Source organism: Perissodus microlepis, chromosome 1, assembly GCF_051167445.1.
Source record: "Perissodus microlepis isolate ML-2025 ecotype Zambia chromosome 1, ASM5116744v1, whole genome shotgun sequence".
Classification (NCBI taxonomy): Eukaryota; Metazoa; Chordata; class Actinopteri; order Cichliformes; family Cichlidae; genus Perissodus; species Perissodus microlepis.
The window spans coordinates 7,710,199-7,726,772 of NC_140461.1; the positions used below are offsets into that span (position 1 = coordinate 7,710,199).

Genomic DNA, 16,574 nt, shown 5'->3' on the forward strand with positions numbered 1-16,574 from the left:
ACCATTTGACTAACATGTCTGTCTCACCTGGCTCTTGTTCCATCTTTGTTCTGTCCTCATTCTCCATCTCCCTCTCTGTTCCTCTCTCTCCCTCTTTGTGCTGACAATCAAGCCAAACGCCAACATCATCAAATATACAGTTGAAACCAGATATTTACATACTCTTCAGATAAAAACAAAAACACTTTTTAATTGTAACATCAAATCAGACTAAATGTTTATTATTTTAGATTGATAGATATAAAAAACATACTTGTTAACTTTAAGAGTAAAGAGAGAAATTGTCTGTATTTCTTAATTGCAAATGGCACCAAATTGTATTCAAAATTGAGCCACACTTATGGAGGTCCACAATTCTTTTCCTGGTGTTTTGGTTGATATCTCTTGATTTTTCCCATGTCAAAGAAACAGGCTCTGTGTTTTGGGGGTGTCTTATGTGCGTCCACAGGTGTGCCACCAATTTACTCACATGGACTCTACTAACCTATCAGAAGCTTCTTAAGCTCGGAATGGAATCTTCTAAAGTTTTCTTATTAATTAACAATAAACTTAGTGTATATGTACTCCTAAATTTGATGAAAGTGATTAAAATAGACAGCTCTCTCTTTTTATTCTGACATTTAACTAATTCAAAAGATATTTCAACATTTATTTATCTAAAACAAAACAAGTTTACTCTAAATTGATGTTTAACAGTAAAAAAAAAAAAGTTTTTATGTTTTTTTTTCCCTAAAGTGTATGTAAATATCTGGTTTCAACTGTGAATATACTGCTGTGTATTGAAATTCCTCTTGTTTTGCATAGAAATATACTGAACAACATACAAAGCATAATATATAAAATAACATCTACCTGAGTTTTTTCTTTGAAAGAAGCTCCTTATGTCCATTGTTGTGTACATCAGTACATAACTGAAACCGATTTAGAGTTTGTTTAGCCGTGGAGAGTAACAACTGAAAATATGAAATAAACACACATGTAAGCTAAGACTTTTTAAAAAAACAACATTGTTGTTCGGCTGTTCATTTCTCCATTTGTTGATTCACTCGAAGAGCAAGTAACGTAATATGGGTCAAGTGATCACTTTGATATCAATCATTTGTGATACACCGTCATATTTACATTATTTGTACAGTACGAATGATTTGCTTTGGTACCTGGTCAAACTTTAGCACGGTGTACATTTTAGGACATCGTCAGGTCTCAAGAAAAAAGTTGTCAGGTATCAGACAAAAAAATGTCAGGTCTCAGTTCTCAAAAAAAAAAGTTGTCAGGTATCAGACAAAAAATTGTCAGGTCTCAGTTCTCAAAAAAAAAGTTGTCAGGTATCAGACAAAAAATTGTCAGGTCTCAGTTCTCAAAAAAAAAGTTGTCAGGTATCAGACAAAAAAAATGTCAGGTCTCAGTTCTCAAAAAAAAAAGTTGTCAGGTATCAGACAAAAAAATGTCAGGTCTCAGTTCTCAAAAAAAAAAGTTGTCAGGTATCAGACAAAAAATTGTCAGGTCTCAGTTCTCAAAAAAAAAGTTGTCAGGTATCAGACAAAAAATTGTCAGGTCTCAGTTCTCAAAAAAAAAAGTTGTCAGGTATCAGACAAAAAAAATGTCAGGTCTCAGTTCTCAAAAAAAAAGTTGTCAGGTATCAGACAAAAAAATGTCAGGTCTCAGTTCTCAAGAAAAAAGTTGTCAGGTATCAGACAAAAAAATGTCAGGTCTCAGTTCTCAAAAAAAAAAGTTGTCAGGTATCAGAACACAAGGTACCAGACAGAGAGAAAATCTTCCTGCAGGTGGCGGTGTTGTCATGTCCCACCCAATGACTGTATAAAAGATGGACGACACGACAGCTCCCCAAAAATGAAGCCAAAACGTCTCTATCGCCCCCTGGTGTCTGGCTGCAGTATATACGTCATAAACCCCGCCTCCTCCATGTTAGCGGATGGGACTGGGGTCAGACTAAAATAAATTTATTCTCCTCAGATAATTTTTTTCCAAAGATTCTTTCTTTTGTTATCAATAGTTCTCATCACGCTGATTGATGTTCAAGGGGTCTCCTCTCCCATAAGTTTGATTCTAATTCCTACCGCGGTGATGTTAAATTGGGGTGAAACGTCATCATAACAGCTTTGACTGGCAGCTGCAGTCACGGAGAAACTTGCGTATCTCTGTTCGGGAATAGCAGATAGAACGTAGGCTCTGAGAGGAGGGCCAGCGTTTACGCTACGAAAACACGACCGAGTGTTTTAACCTGACAGCCTGAGGTGTTCTTCAGTAAACTGGACTACCCGACAGAAGGACCCGAGGCCCTGCTGCACTTTTTCGGTAAGTTAAACGTGTTTGTCAGCTAATCCGTAACTACCGTCCTTAGCTCGGTCCTGAGACCTAGCTAGCTAAGATGAGGACTCGGCTGTCAGGGTTCGTTTAGCTAATCTGTGCAGGTGAATGAATTTACACCGACTAAAGAAATCAAGAGAAACGCTCCGGGCTACTCAGTCACTAATTACTGTTACTGTACTTTTATTACAAGTATTATACTGTAAAAGCAACAGGCTGCATCCTGCTTCAGCTCCTGTGGAGAGCTGAATATTAAATATGTGCAAACAACAGCATGTTTTCAGTCTCTTGCCACATCTGTAAAGACAATAACTTTAAAAAAAAAAAAAAAAAAGCTTGTACCTTGTAGCTCCTCATTAATCAGGAACTATGGATTAAAGTACTGTAGTGTACTGTAATACTGAAAAAAATGTAAGAGAAGAACTTCAGATCCTGAGTGTGTGAGGACAGAAGAATCAGCTTTATTTCAATTTTGAGGGATAAAATTTATATTTGAGTTTGATGGTTCTGTTCTCTTTGTGATTACAGGAGCTGCCCTCAGATTCAGACCTCAGCACCACCCAGTGACAGCAGACAGATCATCCAACATGTTCACATGTTAACTGCAAAATGAACTGATGAAAACAATACAAAGGTTAAAGTACCACATGTGCTGTAGTGAAAGCTGCAGCTTTATTGATAAAGTTAAAGACAAAAAAACAAAAGGATTAATCACCCCTGTAACTGTGTCACTATATATCAGCATTAACAGGACCTCAGTTTTTATCTCAGACCTGCACAGCTTCCGTTTTAAACACTTGATGTACTCAGCTGTATAAAGAGCACGTTTGAGTTTCTCTAACACAATTAAATAAAACCTGATGAAGGTCAAAGGTCACAGTTTTTTGCAGATAGTGTGTTATTTACCATACAGTGATTCAGAGTTATTCATACCAGAGTAACCAGAGAGGATCATATCTTTTTAAATATATAACTTTCTACAGGACTGAATATAATATCTTTATGTAAAAGTCCGGAGCCTCTGGGGAGTATCCGAGTATTTATAACATTACACAAACCAAAGGTCTCCATCACAGTGTTCATGAAATGCTGGGTTTATCCATCTTCTGGGGCGGGCCTACGGAGGAGTGCTGAAGATTTCCCTGTGAGGGAGCTGCTGGTGAAGATCATGAGTCCTGCTTGATCAATGCGATGAGCTTCAGTGTTCCTGGTGTTTCTTAAATGATGCCTCTTTCAGTGGGTCAACAGAACTTCTGGCACAGGACAGCTGTGATGAAAGAAAGGGAAGAAGTTTCTCCAAACCTCTGGACCCAGGAAACCCAGCTTGGTCCTGAGCTTGGTTCTCCCTCACTAGTTTCTCTCCAGGGTGAATGTAGCTGTTATACATAATATGGATTATTATTAAATAAAAAGAACAAATTATACTACACTACTGAAACCTTCTGCTGCTGTTTTTAAAGTTTCCATGTTACCAGGCTGAAGAGATTTAAACAGTTTTAGATCCATTAAACTCACAGTCTTAAATGTTAAAATCTCAAAGGACAGCATTATATTTTTGATATTAACAGTAACTCTGGGCTTCTGTGGAGTGTGTAGCCGATCTCATCGCTGTCTAAAAATGGATTAAAAAAAACATAAGAAGTGCTGAATCCTTCAACAACACAGACTATTAGAGTAGCAGCTGTCTGTGTGAAGCACTTGCTGCAGGGTTGCGCCATGAATGTATTCAGCTGCCAACAAAAAGCAGGACTCAGTGCGGGCAACTGCCATGAGTCTGACGATGTTGGGGTGAGACAGTCTCCTAATAAAACAGAAACATCTCCGAATAAAAAACAAAAAAATCACATTTCACCACTGTCGCTAGCTAGAATGAATTAGCCAGACAAAAATAGTACTGATTTGGTTTCGTACAAAACTAGCTTTCCTTCTCTGATATGTAACTTTCACAACAAAACCGCAACTTAATATAACACAACTGTTGCAAAAATATGAACAAAAGTTAAACTTACCTTGTGTCGTTAGGAGCCTGAACCGCGGTAAAACTCCGGTGAGGTCAATGACCTTACGCTCTCCCAGTGTCACACGTTGATGACGTATTTGGAAATCAATTCGGGTGGGACATGACAACACCGCCACCTGCAGGAAGATTTTCTCTCTGGTACCTTGTGTTCTGATACCTGACAACTTTTTTTTTGAGAACTGAGACCTGACATTTTTTTGTCTGATACCTGACAACTTTTTTTTTTGAGAACTGAGACCTGACAATTTTTGTCTGATACCCGACAACTTTTTTCTTGAGAACTGAGACCTGACATTTTTTTGTCTGATACCTGACAACTTTTTTTTTGAGAACTGAGACCTGACATTTTTTTGTCTGATACCTGACAACTTTTTTTTTGAGAACTGAGACCTGACATTTTTTTGTCTGATACCTGACAACTTTTTTTTTTGAGAACTGAGACCTGACAATTTTTTGTCTGATACCTGACAACTTTTTTTTTTGAGAACTGAGACCTGACAATTTTTTGTCTGATACCTGACAACTTTTTTCTTGAGACCTGACGATGTCCTAAAATGTACACCGTACTCGAGACCGGTCTCGAGACATCCAACTCTAGTATCTGAATACATCCTCAACCACAAAATCAAACAAGCAAAAAAAAAAAACAAAAAAAACAAAAACTGCAAAATATGTACAGAGAACATTTTCAGTCGTCCAGTTCAGTTAGTACTTTAACAATATAGCTATTTAACAATGTCCTCATATTTGACATTTCATGCTTAAACTGCTAACCCTAAAAAGGTGCAAAAAGCATCACTTTCAAAACTGAATTAGCCTCATTCTGAACACAGCCCCTGTCCAAAAAAAGGGAAATTGGAACTCTGTGTAAAATGTAAAAAGAAGAGAAAAAAAAGCAATTAATTGGATATCTCATAATGCCCTAGTTTATTTACAATAAAACATATTTTTAAACTGAGACATTACACCATTTACTGAAAAATATTTTAATTTGATCATAGCAACAGAAAGTATAAAATTAGTTTTTCACACACACAAGAGCTGTGGCTAAAGTGTTACCAGCACGTGAGCTCAGTCTCTGAACAAAAACACCTATCGTCATGTCTAAAACCACTTCCTCAATTATGCCAGTAGGGGGCGCAAAAGACCACAGACCAGGGTTTAACTAATGCATGTCTGACAGGTGACCTGAGGCTCATAATGAGGCTCATATTAGCTGAGTGTTTGTAATTGTTCATTGCTGGCTACTAGCATGAGAGACGTTTACATGTGGTTTACATGTCACACAGGATATATTACAGTAAACCGTATGCCCTGAGCTGTAATTTCTCACAATGTCTGCTAAAGAGAGAGTTAAAATTTAAAAAACCACAGTGGATCAATGGGCTATGATCATTTGTTGTTGATCAATGGTGATGACAATTTGCATATTAATGATCAAGGAACTGACCTCACAGTCCATTGTTAATTCATTGGGCTAATTTCAGTTATTGTGCAAATGTAGTGTTTATAAGGTTGGGGAAAACTGCAGTCAGCTGAGACTGAAGAAGTCACTTGGATAAGTGACAAAATGTTTCTCCCACTGACAACGCTACGTCCAGATGAACAGAATCAACCTTTTGGGATTTACTTACCTGGATGATTGAGCATGCATGAAGACAAAAAAAATTAAAAAGAGATAAACATGAGATAAAAATCTTCAAAGACATGTGATGTACATGTTTGCCATTATTTTGGTGGAAATTTAAAGCTACAATAGTGTTAAAGTGATGTAAAGATAATTTCTTCCTTCACTATCTGAGGTTCCCAAATCAAACCAAAACAGATTTTTGTGTCCAGCAAAAAGTTTCTAACATCCTTTGGAGACCACTGGAGAACTCATACATAATGTCTGTTATGCAATTCAAGATGATTTACCAAATACATGTTTTCATGTAAATTTTAACATGGCTGAGAAGAAATTGTGTTGTGACTTTGATAATATATAGTTATTCTTTTAAATAAACACATATTTGATGATGACATGGCAGCGTCAAACAACCCAATGTTTGCCGTTTCACAGTTAAGTCAAATTCTGTACTGAATTGTAAAGTAATATAATGTTGTATTGAAAAAAAAAAGTGCTTTAAAGAGCACAAAGTGCTTATGTCATCCGAAGACTGATCTATTGCTTTAAATATCTATTGCTATTTCTGGCTTTAAAGTTTGAAGACGATCCAATGGAAACTAAGGCAATTTCCTAATTCATGACCCTGACCTTTGACCTTGAGGCACCACATACTATAAATTGCTGTACTATATCTTATTTATCTTTACCCATATGACTGGATGATAATTGGGCAAAATCTGTGGCTTCTACAAACAGTATAAACTTCAAATTTTAACATGTATTATAATTCCCTCGAAGCACAGGCAGACCCATGTGGGTTTCCGTCACTGGTTTATTTGAAGACTTTTCTCCAAAGCCACAGTGCAAACTATACAGCATTAACAAAATAAAACACACACACACACACACACACACACACACACACACACACAGAGGGGAAGCAGAGAGAGGAGAGAATAAACAAGAAAGCTAGGCCTCCACTCTGGTGGAAGGTAGAAATTATATGATACAAATTGATAAGCACGCATGTAGGAGTTAGGGGTTAGATAAACTATTACATAGAGCACAGTTACTGTATTCTCACGTGGAGTAGAATAATAGGCACCTAAGGATGTGTGATTAAGAGTAGAGACGTGACAGGATGAGAGTTTGTCTGTGAGGTTAGAAAGACGTGAGGGCACATCGCAGTTTCTGCATAACAGGAAAGGACGGGGAGCGAGCGGGTGGTTTGAGATCAGGGTATCATGACATTTGCAGCAGGCATAGGAGGTTGTTTTTGTAAGATTGTTATTGCTTTATGTTAATGATTAGCCGTTAAGGAGGAAACTTGATTGACGTGTTTTGGGTGAGGTCTTTACATCTACATCTGTACATCTACAGTGGTTTGTATTTATCTCACACTTTCTGACTGATGACTGGTGGGAATTTGGGGAGCAGTGTCTTTCCCAAGGACACTGAACTGAAGAAACTGAACATCCAATCTCCACAGTGAATAGCCTTCTTTACCTTCTGAACCCCAGCTGCTGTAGATGCTTAAACATGTACCAGAAATGTAGAGATTTAATTTTTTTTAGTAAAAAGAGGAAACAATAGGGACTTATGGTCCTTCATTTGCAAATTTAAGATTTTATTATATATAACAATATAATACATCAACTCTGGCTTTAACATGAGAAACTCTGAATCAGAACCACACTTAGACAACACCAGATGATTGGGTTTAACTGTTGGCCCACTGCCTTGCTCTCCAGTAGTTCCTGGAGCTGTAGTTGGTACTGTGCCAAGACTTTCCTGTAACCCATTTCCTCTGATACACAGGTGTGGGTTCCTTCCTGCTCAGGTCCCATGCTGTTGATCAAATAAAGGCACTGATCTGCCTTCCAGATGCAAGATGAGGAGTTTTGAAGGTGCTGCCAACTGTACTGAGCATGACGAGATGACATTGAGCACCGCAGAAAATGCTTTGCATGAAGTCTGACTTCATTCTTTTCTGGATTTGGAATGGGACTTGTAAATTCTGTGGAAAGAACACAAGAACGTCCCTTTAGCTTGTTTTTCTCCTTATTTCTAGTCACAAGTGGAATGTAGTAAGATCCTCAGAAAAATGACTGGACCTGCTTTTAGGAGGCAATGGGCACACTATCAGATTTTGTAGACCTAAAAAAGAGATTGCTCAAATGTGTAATGAAAACATTTTGGTTTTCAGTTTGGAATAAAATGAGGGACTGCAGAACCAGAAATATTTTAGCATCTAAGTAAAATATGCCTTTTAGCTGTTGATAAAATATTAACATGAAAAGAAAAACATTTTACCAGAGAGTAGGCATGGCACTGATAAAACTGAGGTAGAGGTTTATGGCATACAGAGACAGATATTATATAATTCTCGGAAGACTCAAATCTTGCTTTCAAGTAGATAGCTTGGGGTACTGTAGAGATTTTGCAGTTTTCATCAATTTGCTGGAGCTTTCAGGTGTTCGATTACTTGTGCATGTGCCTGAATTTAAATACCTTGTGTAGTGTCGTCTCCACAGATGCCAAGGTTCCCAGTTGCTGCATCGTGCCACCTCCCACTGTAAAGGACGATGCATGTTTAAATAAGGCAATATGCAACCATGATCCTTAACATGGATTTAAGAAATAAACAAATTATTGAAACTCAAAAACTCTATCCCATTAATTTAAAAATTAAATGATCTTTATAAAGTATCTTGACAACACATCTTCAATGAAAAGCTATTGAACATGAAAAGAAAAATAAAGAAATAAAACAAACTCGCACAGTACCAAACTTTTAGATACTGCAACCAATTTAGAATCACAAATTAACTTAACATGCACCTAACACTGTGAACTGCTGGGAAGAAGCTGGACTATGCAGAGAGAACCAATGCAGGCAGCGGGACAACATGCACTGGATTCAAACCCAGGACCATTATGCTGTAAGACAACAGTGCTAACCACTGCAACACTGTATCGTCAAAAAGATGATGTGCATGATAGCACTCTACTTTCTTCTTAATGTATAGTTTATTAGTTACATGTTATTATTAATACTAATTCAAATAGACATTTCTGCCAGTGATTTCAAGTTATTTTGGCTGTTAATCATCATCAGCAGTAAGCAGCAAAAAAACGTATCGACAAAGAGAGAAAATATAGGTGATAACTAGTGAAATATGAATATAAATGTGAACAATAAGTAATGTAGTAGTTCATCAAACTAATCACCATCACAATTCACATGTTGGTCATTATGTTAAGTTAAATCTGACCAACGCTTCAGAGGCAGTAGTAAATCTTGTGAATTATAGCGTAAGCTCTTCAATATCAGTCCTTTGGCTGGAGGACCTAAGAAATTGGCAATTTAATATTTCAGTTGATGTATAAGGAATGAATAGCATTTAATACAACTGTTAGACCTTGAATGTGGTGAGGAACAACAACTATACGTAGCTTGGGTTTGTTTACAATTAGATAAAACTTAAGGGTGTGTCGTTTAATTGTTGGGTCAACAGTTATTGTTCACAGGTCACAGGTCTGCAGGTACATAAAGTCTTACTTTGCATCAGGGGTGCAGTGGGTGCCATCCCAGCCACAGTAGGGATCTCTGGATAGCATACAGTCCTGGCAGGTGTCTCCATACTGGGAACAGTTTGCTACATCAAGTTGGACCAGTTCACTTGCAATATTCACATACAGCTTTTTCTGCAATGATTAAAAAAAGTTTTCTTATTGTTAAAGGCCTACTAGTAAAAATGAAAAAAAAAAAAAAAAAAAAAAGCTAATATAAGCATGTAACTTACATATAAAGATGTAAGTAAAATGCTTGTCTTTATGATGTTCATAATTTTCCTTTAGTTGACTAAAACAATTATTTCCAATCAGTAAAGCATCAACAATTTCACCTTCATGGTTGGTGGGGACAAAAGTTTTGTAGGCATCATTGTTACTCACAGAAGATTGGTGAAGGATGAGGCGGAGGATGCGTGCGTGGCTGAACGGTCGATACTCAGCGATGACAAAGGTGCGACTTTCATTGTGCAGCACTTTATGAATCCCTCCATTGTCTATGGAAAACCACAAAAAAGAGGAGGGATGATACTAAATATGATGACTTTTCTAAACACACTACCTGTTGTTTTTCCGGTCATATATTAGTACAGAGTACTTAAATATTACCTTCTGTTACAGAAACACATTAAAACATTAAAGTACATTCTTTGTAACATTTAGTGTGTCCTACTTCAAATTATTTTTTTTACTCACTTAAAGATAAGAAGATGACGTTCTGATTTCTACTTCTGCTGTTTGGTTTACTGTCAACATGGATGTGGGTATACTTGTGATGATTAAAGAGAAGAAGGCCAGAGGTACCCACTGGAAGAACCAACTGCTCCATCTCCGAAGTCTTGTCAATCTTCTTCAGGGTGTCCACTGGAAGCTTGGTGGTATCATCAACGCACTGAAGAAATGAAGTTCTTAACTTAGACTGGCTGAACACCAGATGACTGGTCAATAAGCCTGAAAACCTGTCTCTGGTTTACTTTTTAAGTTTCTAAGACGACTGTTTAAAAAAAAACATTTAAAACCTTCTAATTTAGTCTTTTAATGAGTCCAGTGTTTATCTTAAGCTGTCTTAAGCTGAAAGAAAATATTTAAAAGCCTGAGCAATTTTTTACTCTGACTACACTTAACCACTTGTTTTAAATTATAATAAAGGGCTATTCTATTCTTGTCTATATACTCCCTCCAAAAAAGGTTGGAATGTTTTTGTGATGGCACCAGTTATTACATTTTTCACATCAGACCAATTATCAATATTCAATACCGTCCTTGATCTGTCCATTTTGTCTTTTGTGTAGCCTTTGAAAGGGGAGTTTTTGAAGATGTTACTGATGTTTCCTATTGTGTAGATGCAGACAGCACTCATCCCCCTGCAGGGAGACACATTTAGCCTGAGACATTTGCAGCAATATTGCTATTATTTGCAGTAAGTGGCAGCATTAAAAAAAAAATAAATCAAAAAAATCCATAATATGAGTGAAAAAGAACAAATACACACACAAGACAAAGATAGTTGCACTCTGGTCTGAGGGATTTGGAGCCAGTACAAGTTATTTAAGAGTTATACAAGAGGTCTACCATTTGTTTCTAAAAAGTCCGTAGATCTTAGTATCCTGCCACCGATCTGATTGCACAGTGGCCACATCTACCAGTTCAGAGAAATGCTGCTTTCTCTCAGGGTCTCCACAGAAGAGCCTGGCATTCATCTGGGATGTCCAGGTAAACTGCAAGTTGTTCCTAGGACCACCAACATCTGTCTAGAAGAAACACAACTTATTAATAATTGGAAGAATATTTATGCAAATATAAATCTTGTTTTGTAAAGTGGTTATGTGGTTACTGATGCTGTTCATTTTTTTCTTTTTTGGAAAAATGTAGGCATTACCTATTTAATTCAAACTTCCCCATTCATTCTGCTCTTACCATGCAAACCTGGGTCACAAAGGGGAGCCACATTTCACTGAACAGTCCAGTGTCTTCGCTTTTCTCCTTATAGAAGCCATAAACTCTGTTCTGGGAGGGATCCTCTTCACGTTTGCTGAGCACCAATCCTACATAATGCTGCTCTAAACATTGAAAGAGAAATATTTATTTGAATCCAAACATTTATAGTGATGTGATTTCACTAAATAAGGTCTCTGTGGCTCTAACTTTATGAAAATACCTTTATGGTGGTTCTTTGGCCGCACTCTTGCTTTACCAAATTTGTGAATACCAACAGATTCATCAGATCCAGAGCGTGTTAGGTAGAGATCTGTACTTTGTTCAGATTCTGGAACAAACAGTGGCAAATTGACGTTTTATAGGGATGTACAAACAGGGAGAAACTAGCTCAATATCATATTAATAGGGAGAAGAAGCAACCTTTAAAAGGGACTGATTTAAATAAAAGATGTTAGTAGTTTTGACAAAAGTACAGACTTTCTGTAAACACACAAGAAGGATTAAAATTACAGACTCATAGAAAAAGGTGAATGAGCAAGGAGGGATTCATTAGCAGATTTATTCAAAAGCATCTTGTATGTAAAAAACTCACCTGCAAGGGCCGACAGGTCACCCTCCTTTATGTTAAATGAGCTTATATCTTTTATTAAACTCTCCTTGCATATCGGTGACTGCTCTGCCAAATTCTATTAAAGAAAGAACAGTTTATCTTAATGTATCCCAACTAATGTACATCACAGATAGCACGCATATATACCCAACACCCTGTACCTGTGATGTATTTGCTTTCTTTTCAGAAGAAGGTTGTTTCAATTAAACCAAAGTAGAAGTAACTTATCAACCCTGAGCAGAAACACCACAACTACTATTTCCCAGTATTATATCAGTCCTCTGTCACAGTCCTCTGTCCTACCGAGTTACAGCAAACTGTTTCATCGTCAGTGGTTCCACACACAAACAACTGGTTAGCATCTTTCTTCGGGTGGACCAAAGTGATGTTATAGCTGCAATCCTAAATGGCAAGATGAAAATTGTTTGTTAGATTTCTTGAGTGGTCAAAAAATACAATTTGACAAACTACTTCTTTTTTTTTGTTTATCTGTTCACTGCTTACGCTGTTGCAATTCTCCAACCGCATCGATTTATGACTCTGTGGAAATACATAATGCAGGACTATTACTTTTCCATGATATTAATATGAAGATCCATTTATTTCAGAGCATTCAGTACAGTAATTTACTGTGATTATACAGCTATGTTCTACCTTGTTCTGGTTTTGAAAGTTGTAGGTATTCAGGTATGTTTTTCCAACAGCTAAGGCAGTGTCCGGCTGCTCTTCTAGAAGAATCTGTACTGGTGGATCTTGGGGAAGACTGAACCTTTTCATTGCAGTTTCTAAAACAAATTTTTATTTTTATTTATAATATGTGTGTGTGCATGTGTGTGCGCGCAATATATACTGAAACTGGACAACATGCTCAGATGCTCAGAGATTTCTGGAAACCAAAATAAATTTGGTTTTGGTTTAAGAACCAACTTTAAACCAGTTCATCATATGTGCAGTCAGGAAGTCCTAATGAGAAACATGCTCTTCAGACAAAGTCCTCCTGAGGTCATGTAGAGGGACATAAAATATCATTTTAACAGTGGTTTTTTCTTAGCAAATACTTCGGACAGATGAACAAATGAAGCAACATTGTGTAGCACAATATCTCATTTTAATTCATAACATTACCATTGTCACCACTTTCGATCACATTACTCACACTTAATGGATTAAATGATATCGACTATATCTTCATGTGTTTGCATTTCATTTACACCTTTTTTCCTGCAGAGCTGTCTTTTAACTATTTAAAGAAACACAACATCACTGCCACCACAACAAACAAAAGTTGAAGCCAGTATGTTAAATCAACATCGCAGTCTAAATCTAGATTCATTAGCTTTCATTTAATCAATCTTGAAAATTAGGGGTCATTTTTTGACCACTTTTGCATCCTTGGTTAATAATGAAAAACCACTTACATCACAACTAAAAATCAACGGTGCTTTAATAATATTTTAGCTTACACTAAACACAGCAACTTATTAACAACTAACATCGCTGAGTATCGACCATTCAGCCACAAACTAACAACTTACATATCACTGTATTTCTTTATCTAAAGCAGTGACGTTCCTTAAAGAAAATCAAAGTAAGTAGTTCTTGTAAAGTGAAATCTACACTTCAATTAAACCAAAGTCAAAGCGTGTCTCTCTGTACCTCAATAAGCATTCTGTCTAGTTGGCTGCTTGCACAATCCCTTCAAATACTGACATCTTGTGGCCACAGTTGGCGATTGTCTCTAGAAGAAGGCTTGACTTTTCATTTAAAAGCCACAAATCTAGAGTTTTGAAATTATGCTACATAAATAGTTTTATTTAACATTAGGCACTGAAATAAATTAACATTTTTTTTTTAAATTTTTTGTAATTGAATTTAATTTCTGATGAATTCACTTATTGAGTGATGTCCTACAGAAGAGGATTAGGGCCACTGGAAAAAAAAGTGGGCATGTCTTTTTTTTTCTTCTTTTCCAGAATTCTGACAAAAATGTCAGAATCCTGAGATTAAAGTCAGAATTTTGATTAAAAAAAGTCAAAATTGTTTTATATTTTTATTTGTTCCCATGAACAAAAATTATAGTGCACACATTCTTTCTATACTTCAAAATTAAGATTTTCCCTTTCTTTTGTGTTTCTGGGTTTATAACTTTATCCTGACATTTAAAGTATTGATGTAGAACTGAAGAAAACAAATATTACCTACCTTTTTCTGTGAATATTATCCTTGGTGAAGACGCAAAGTTTGCCTCAATCCGACTACAGAGGAGTAAAAATAATAAATATGCCGCTAGGCTCATCTTTGGGACCGTCAAGCACGGTTGTCTAAAGATTTGAATACGATTTTGTGAAGAAAAACCCGCCGAAAACAACACACAAAAATACACGTTCGGATTGCCCAAAAAGTCTTTTTTTTTTCTTGTTAATAGCCAGGGGCCTGCGCTGGGGCAAGAGGGGGGCAACGCCCCTTAAATCAAACTTTTAGAAGCTGAGAAAGAAAATAATAGATTACCCACAAACTGAATATGGACAAGATTTAGCAGATGAAAAATCCACTGGAAAAGGCACAGATGAGATGATAGCTTTCACCTCTTGTTCGCTCTTTCCACTCCGTGGTCTGTTTGTGCTCTGTTGTGCGTAGGCTTAAACAGCACTCGGCAGAGATCTCTCCCCCTGGGTAAACATCCAGTCACGTATGCAAATGGCCCGGTGTCAGGCAGGGCAGAGCAAAAGGAAACAGCAAGTCTCTGTCGTCAAAATAATAGCGACTCGTGAGATAATTAACAAGTAAAAAACAAACAAACAAAAAAAAGGTCTATATTTCTACAGTCAATGGGGCACTAGTCCATTGTTCTTCTCACACTTTCAGTCTGGCAGAGAAGTTTTTTCTTCTCGATCCAAAAAGCACCATTGTGAGCCTGTCTGCTGAGCCGACTCGACTGGAGGACCTGTGTTTGTCAGACCCCGACACAAAGCCCAGCCTCAGCTTTCAACTCTGAGCAAACTTTAAAATCGCTGTGATTACATCAGTATATATGAAACGAGAAAACTGTTGAGTGCACTTTCCACCCCAGCTTCCAGCAGCTCACAAATTGAAAGTCAATGCTGTGAGATGCATCCTTTTTTCTAAGCTTTTGAAAAGTGTGTTGCTCCTCCTACCTGTACCAATAGCAGTAGCTATGATGCTGCTGTCGCTACCCGATCCGTACCGGAAACCCGATCGGTACCCCGCGTGCGCAAATCTTACGTCACTTCCTCTCTTTGCCAACATTGCGACATTCAATATATTTGAATGATGCGGTTAGCGCCCAGTTAGCTCCTAGCATTTCTCAACAGCTCTGCTTCCTTTTCGACTGCCCGGGACATTTAAACAATGGATAATCCGTTTACAAACAAATTCATGCTTTTCTCCTCAACAGAGAGCGTTCCCCGATTGAACAACAGCGCCGTAAAATAAGAAGAATGGCGCCTAATCACAGAGTTAATAATACAGACTTTGTAATATGTCACGTAAAGATTCATGAGCCAGATGAAGTGTTTACTGACAATTAAAAGTGATAGCGGACATCATCATCATTATTCCAATCAATCCTCTCCACACAGACAAGCATAAACACACTCGACTATCACTAAATCAAATTTAACACACGTTTGAAATGATGCTAATTCAGTTTACAATAGGGTTCATTCGCTTGGTCAGCAGGTGGCAGTACCTTGTACACTGGGGAGTAAACTGCCATTAAACGAAGAGAAGAAGAAGAAAACCCCTGCACCTGCGCGGTACGGATCGGGTTCTTGGATTTGTACGGTCCGACTTTGCACATGCGCAGTAAGGATCGGGAGTCCTGATCCGTAACTATCTTTTTATTTTTCGTTTTTGTCTACATTATATTGAAATGTTTCATTATTGGAAACATTTTAAGAGATACTTGTTATTCTTAACATCTTAACAGATACTCTGACCCGTAACTATCGTAAAATGCTTCGACCGGAAGTAGACACCTTTCGCGCATGCGGGGTACCGATCGGGTTTCCGGTACGGATCGGGTAGTGACACCTGCTGCTGGTACATCAGAGACAGCAGCTTGCGTGTCTACTCCCGTGGCATCAACAGGCAGTGCTTCTTCTGTACCTCTGCCAACAATTGCTGCCCCAAAGCAACCGGCGCAGCTACCCAGTGTTTTAGATGTTGGGCCACGAAGTCTACACCGCCACCTCCTTAAAATTCAGGGAAATGAAGGAGCATTTGAGGGCTGCATTTCGAGCAGCCTTTGAATTGGGACAGCCTTGGTTGCGTCGTTGTGATGTAATCGGCCTTAAAATGTAATCGGCCTTAAAATGCAGCCTTTAAGGCTGCAGACCCTGAATTGGGATACAGCCATTCTCTCGCCTGTTGCAACTTCAATCATGAAACTGATCAATGATCAGCTGATCGGCCGCCCACTTGCCAGAACGGGAAACCAGCGGATGTCGCGCTAAACAACAGCAGCAGCATGTTTA

General features: G+C 37.7%; 1 protein-coding gene and 1 long non-coding RNA gene across 2 annotated transcripts; one reads left to right on the top strand and one right to left on the bottom strand.

The window, feature by feature from the left end:
• The first annotated feature begins 1,768 nt into the window (after window positions 1–1,768).
• LOC146393252 (uncharacterized) lies at window positions 1,769–3,205 on the top strand. The gene is made up of 2 exons (XR_014800265.1): window positions 1,769–2,316; window positions 2,857–3,205. It is a non-coding gene; the product is annotated as an uncharacterized LOC146393252 (long non-coding RNA).
• A 4,362-nt stretch (window positions 3,206–7,567) lies between these two features.
• On the bottom strand, window positions 7,568–15,290 carry LOC146393253 (semaphorin-7A-like). Its single transcript, XM_084928576.1, has 14 exons — window positions 14,281–15,290; window positions 12,733–12,863; window positions 12,583–12,618; window positions 12,382–12,480; window positions 12,061–12,154; window positions 11,689–11,796; window positions 11,448–11,590; window positions 11,103–11,281; window positions 10,789–10,894; window positions 10,227–10,422; window positions 9,915–10,027; window positions 9,520–9,665; window positions 8,469–8,530; window positions 7,568–7,974 (listed from the first exon to the last, which is right to left on the bottom strand). The coding sequence occupies exons 1-14, from the start codon at window positions 14,372–14,374 to the stop codon at window positions 7,622–7,624; spliced, it is 1,860 nt and encodes a 619-aa protein (XP_084784702.1). The 5' UTR covers window positions 14,375–15,290; the 3' UTR covers window positions 7,568–7,621.
• Window positions 15,291–16,574: the final 1,284 nt, after the last annotated feature.

Coding starts and splice junctions, on each gene's coding strand:
- LOC146393253 (XM_084928576.1), bottom strand. CDS start 14,374: ATGAGCCTAGCGGCATATTTATTATTTTTACTCCTCTGTAGTCGGATT. Junction 11,797..12,060: donor TGACCTGTCGGCCCTTGCAG/GTGAGTTTTTTA, acceptor TGTTTGTTCCAG/AATCTGAACAAAGTACAGAT. Junction 10,895..11,102: donor GGACTTTTTAGAAACAAATG/GTAGACCTCTTG, acceptor GTCTCCCTGCAG/GGGGATGAGTGCTGTCTGCA.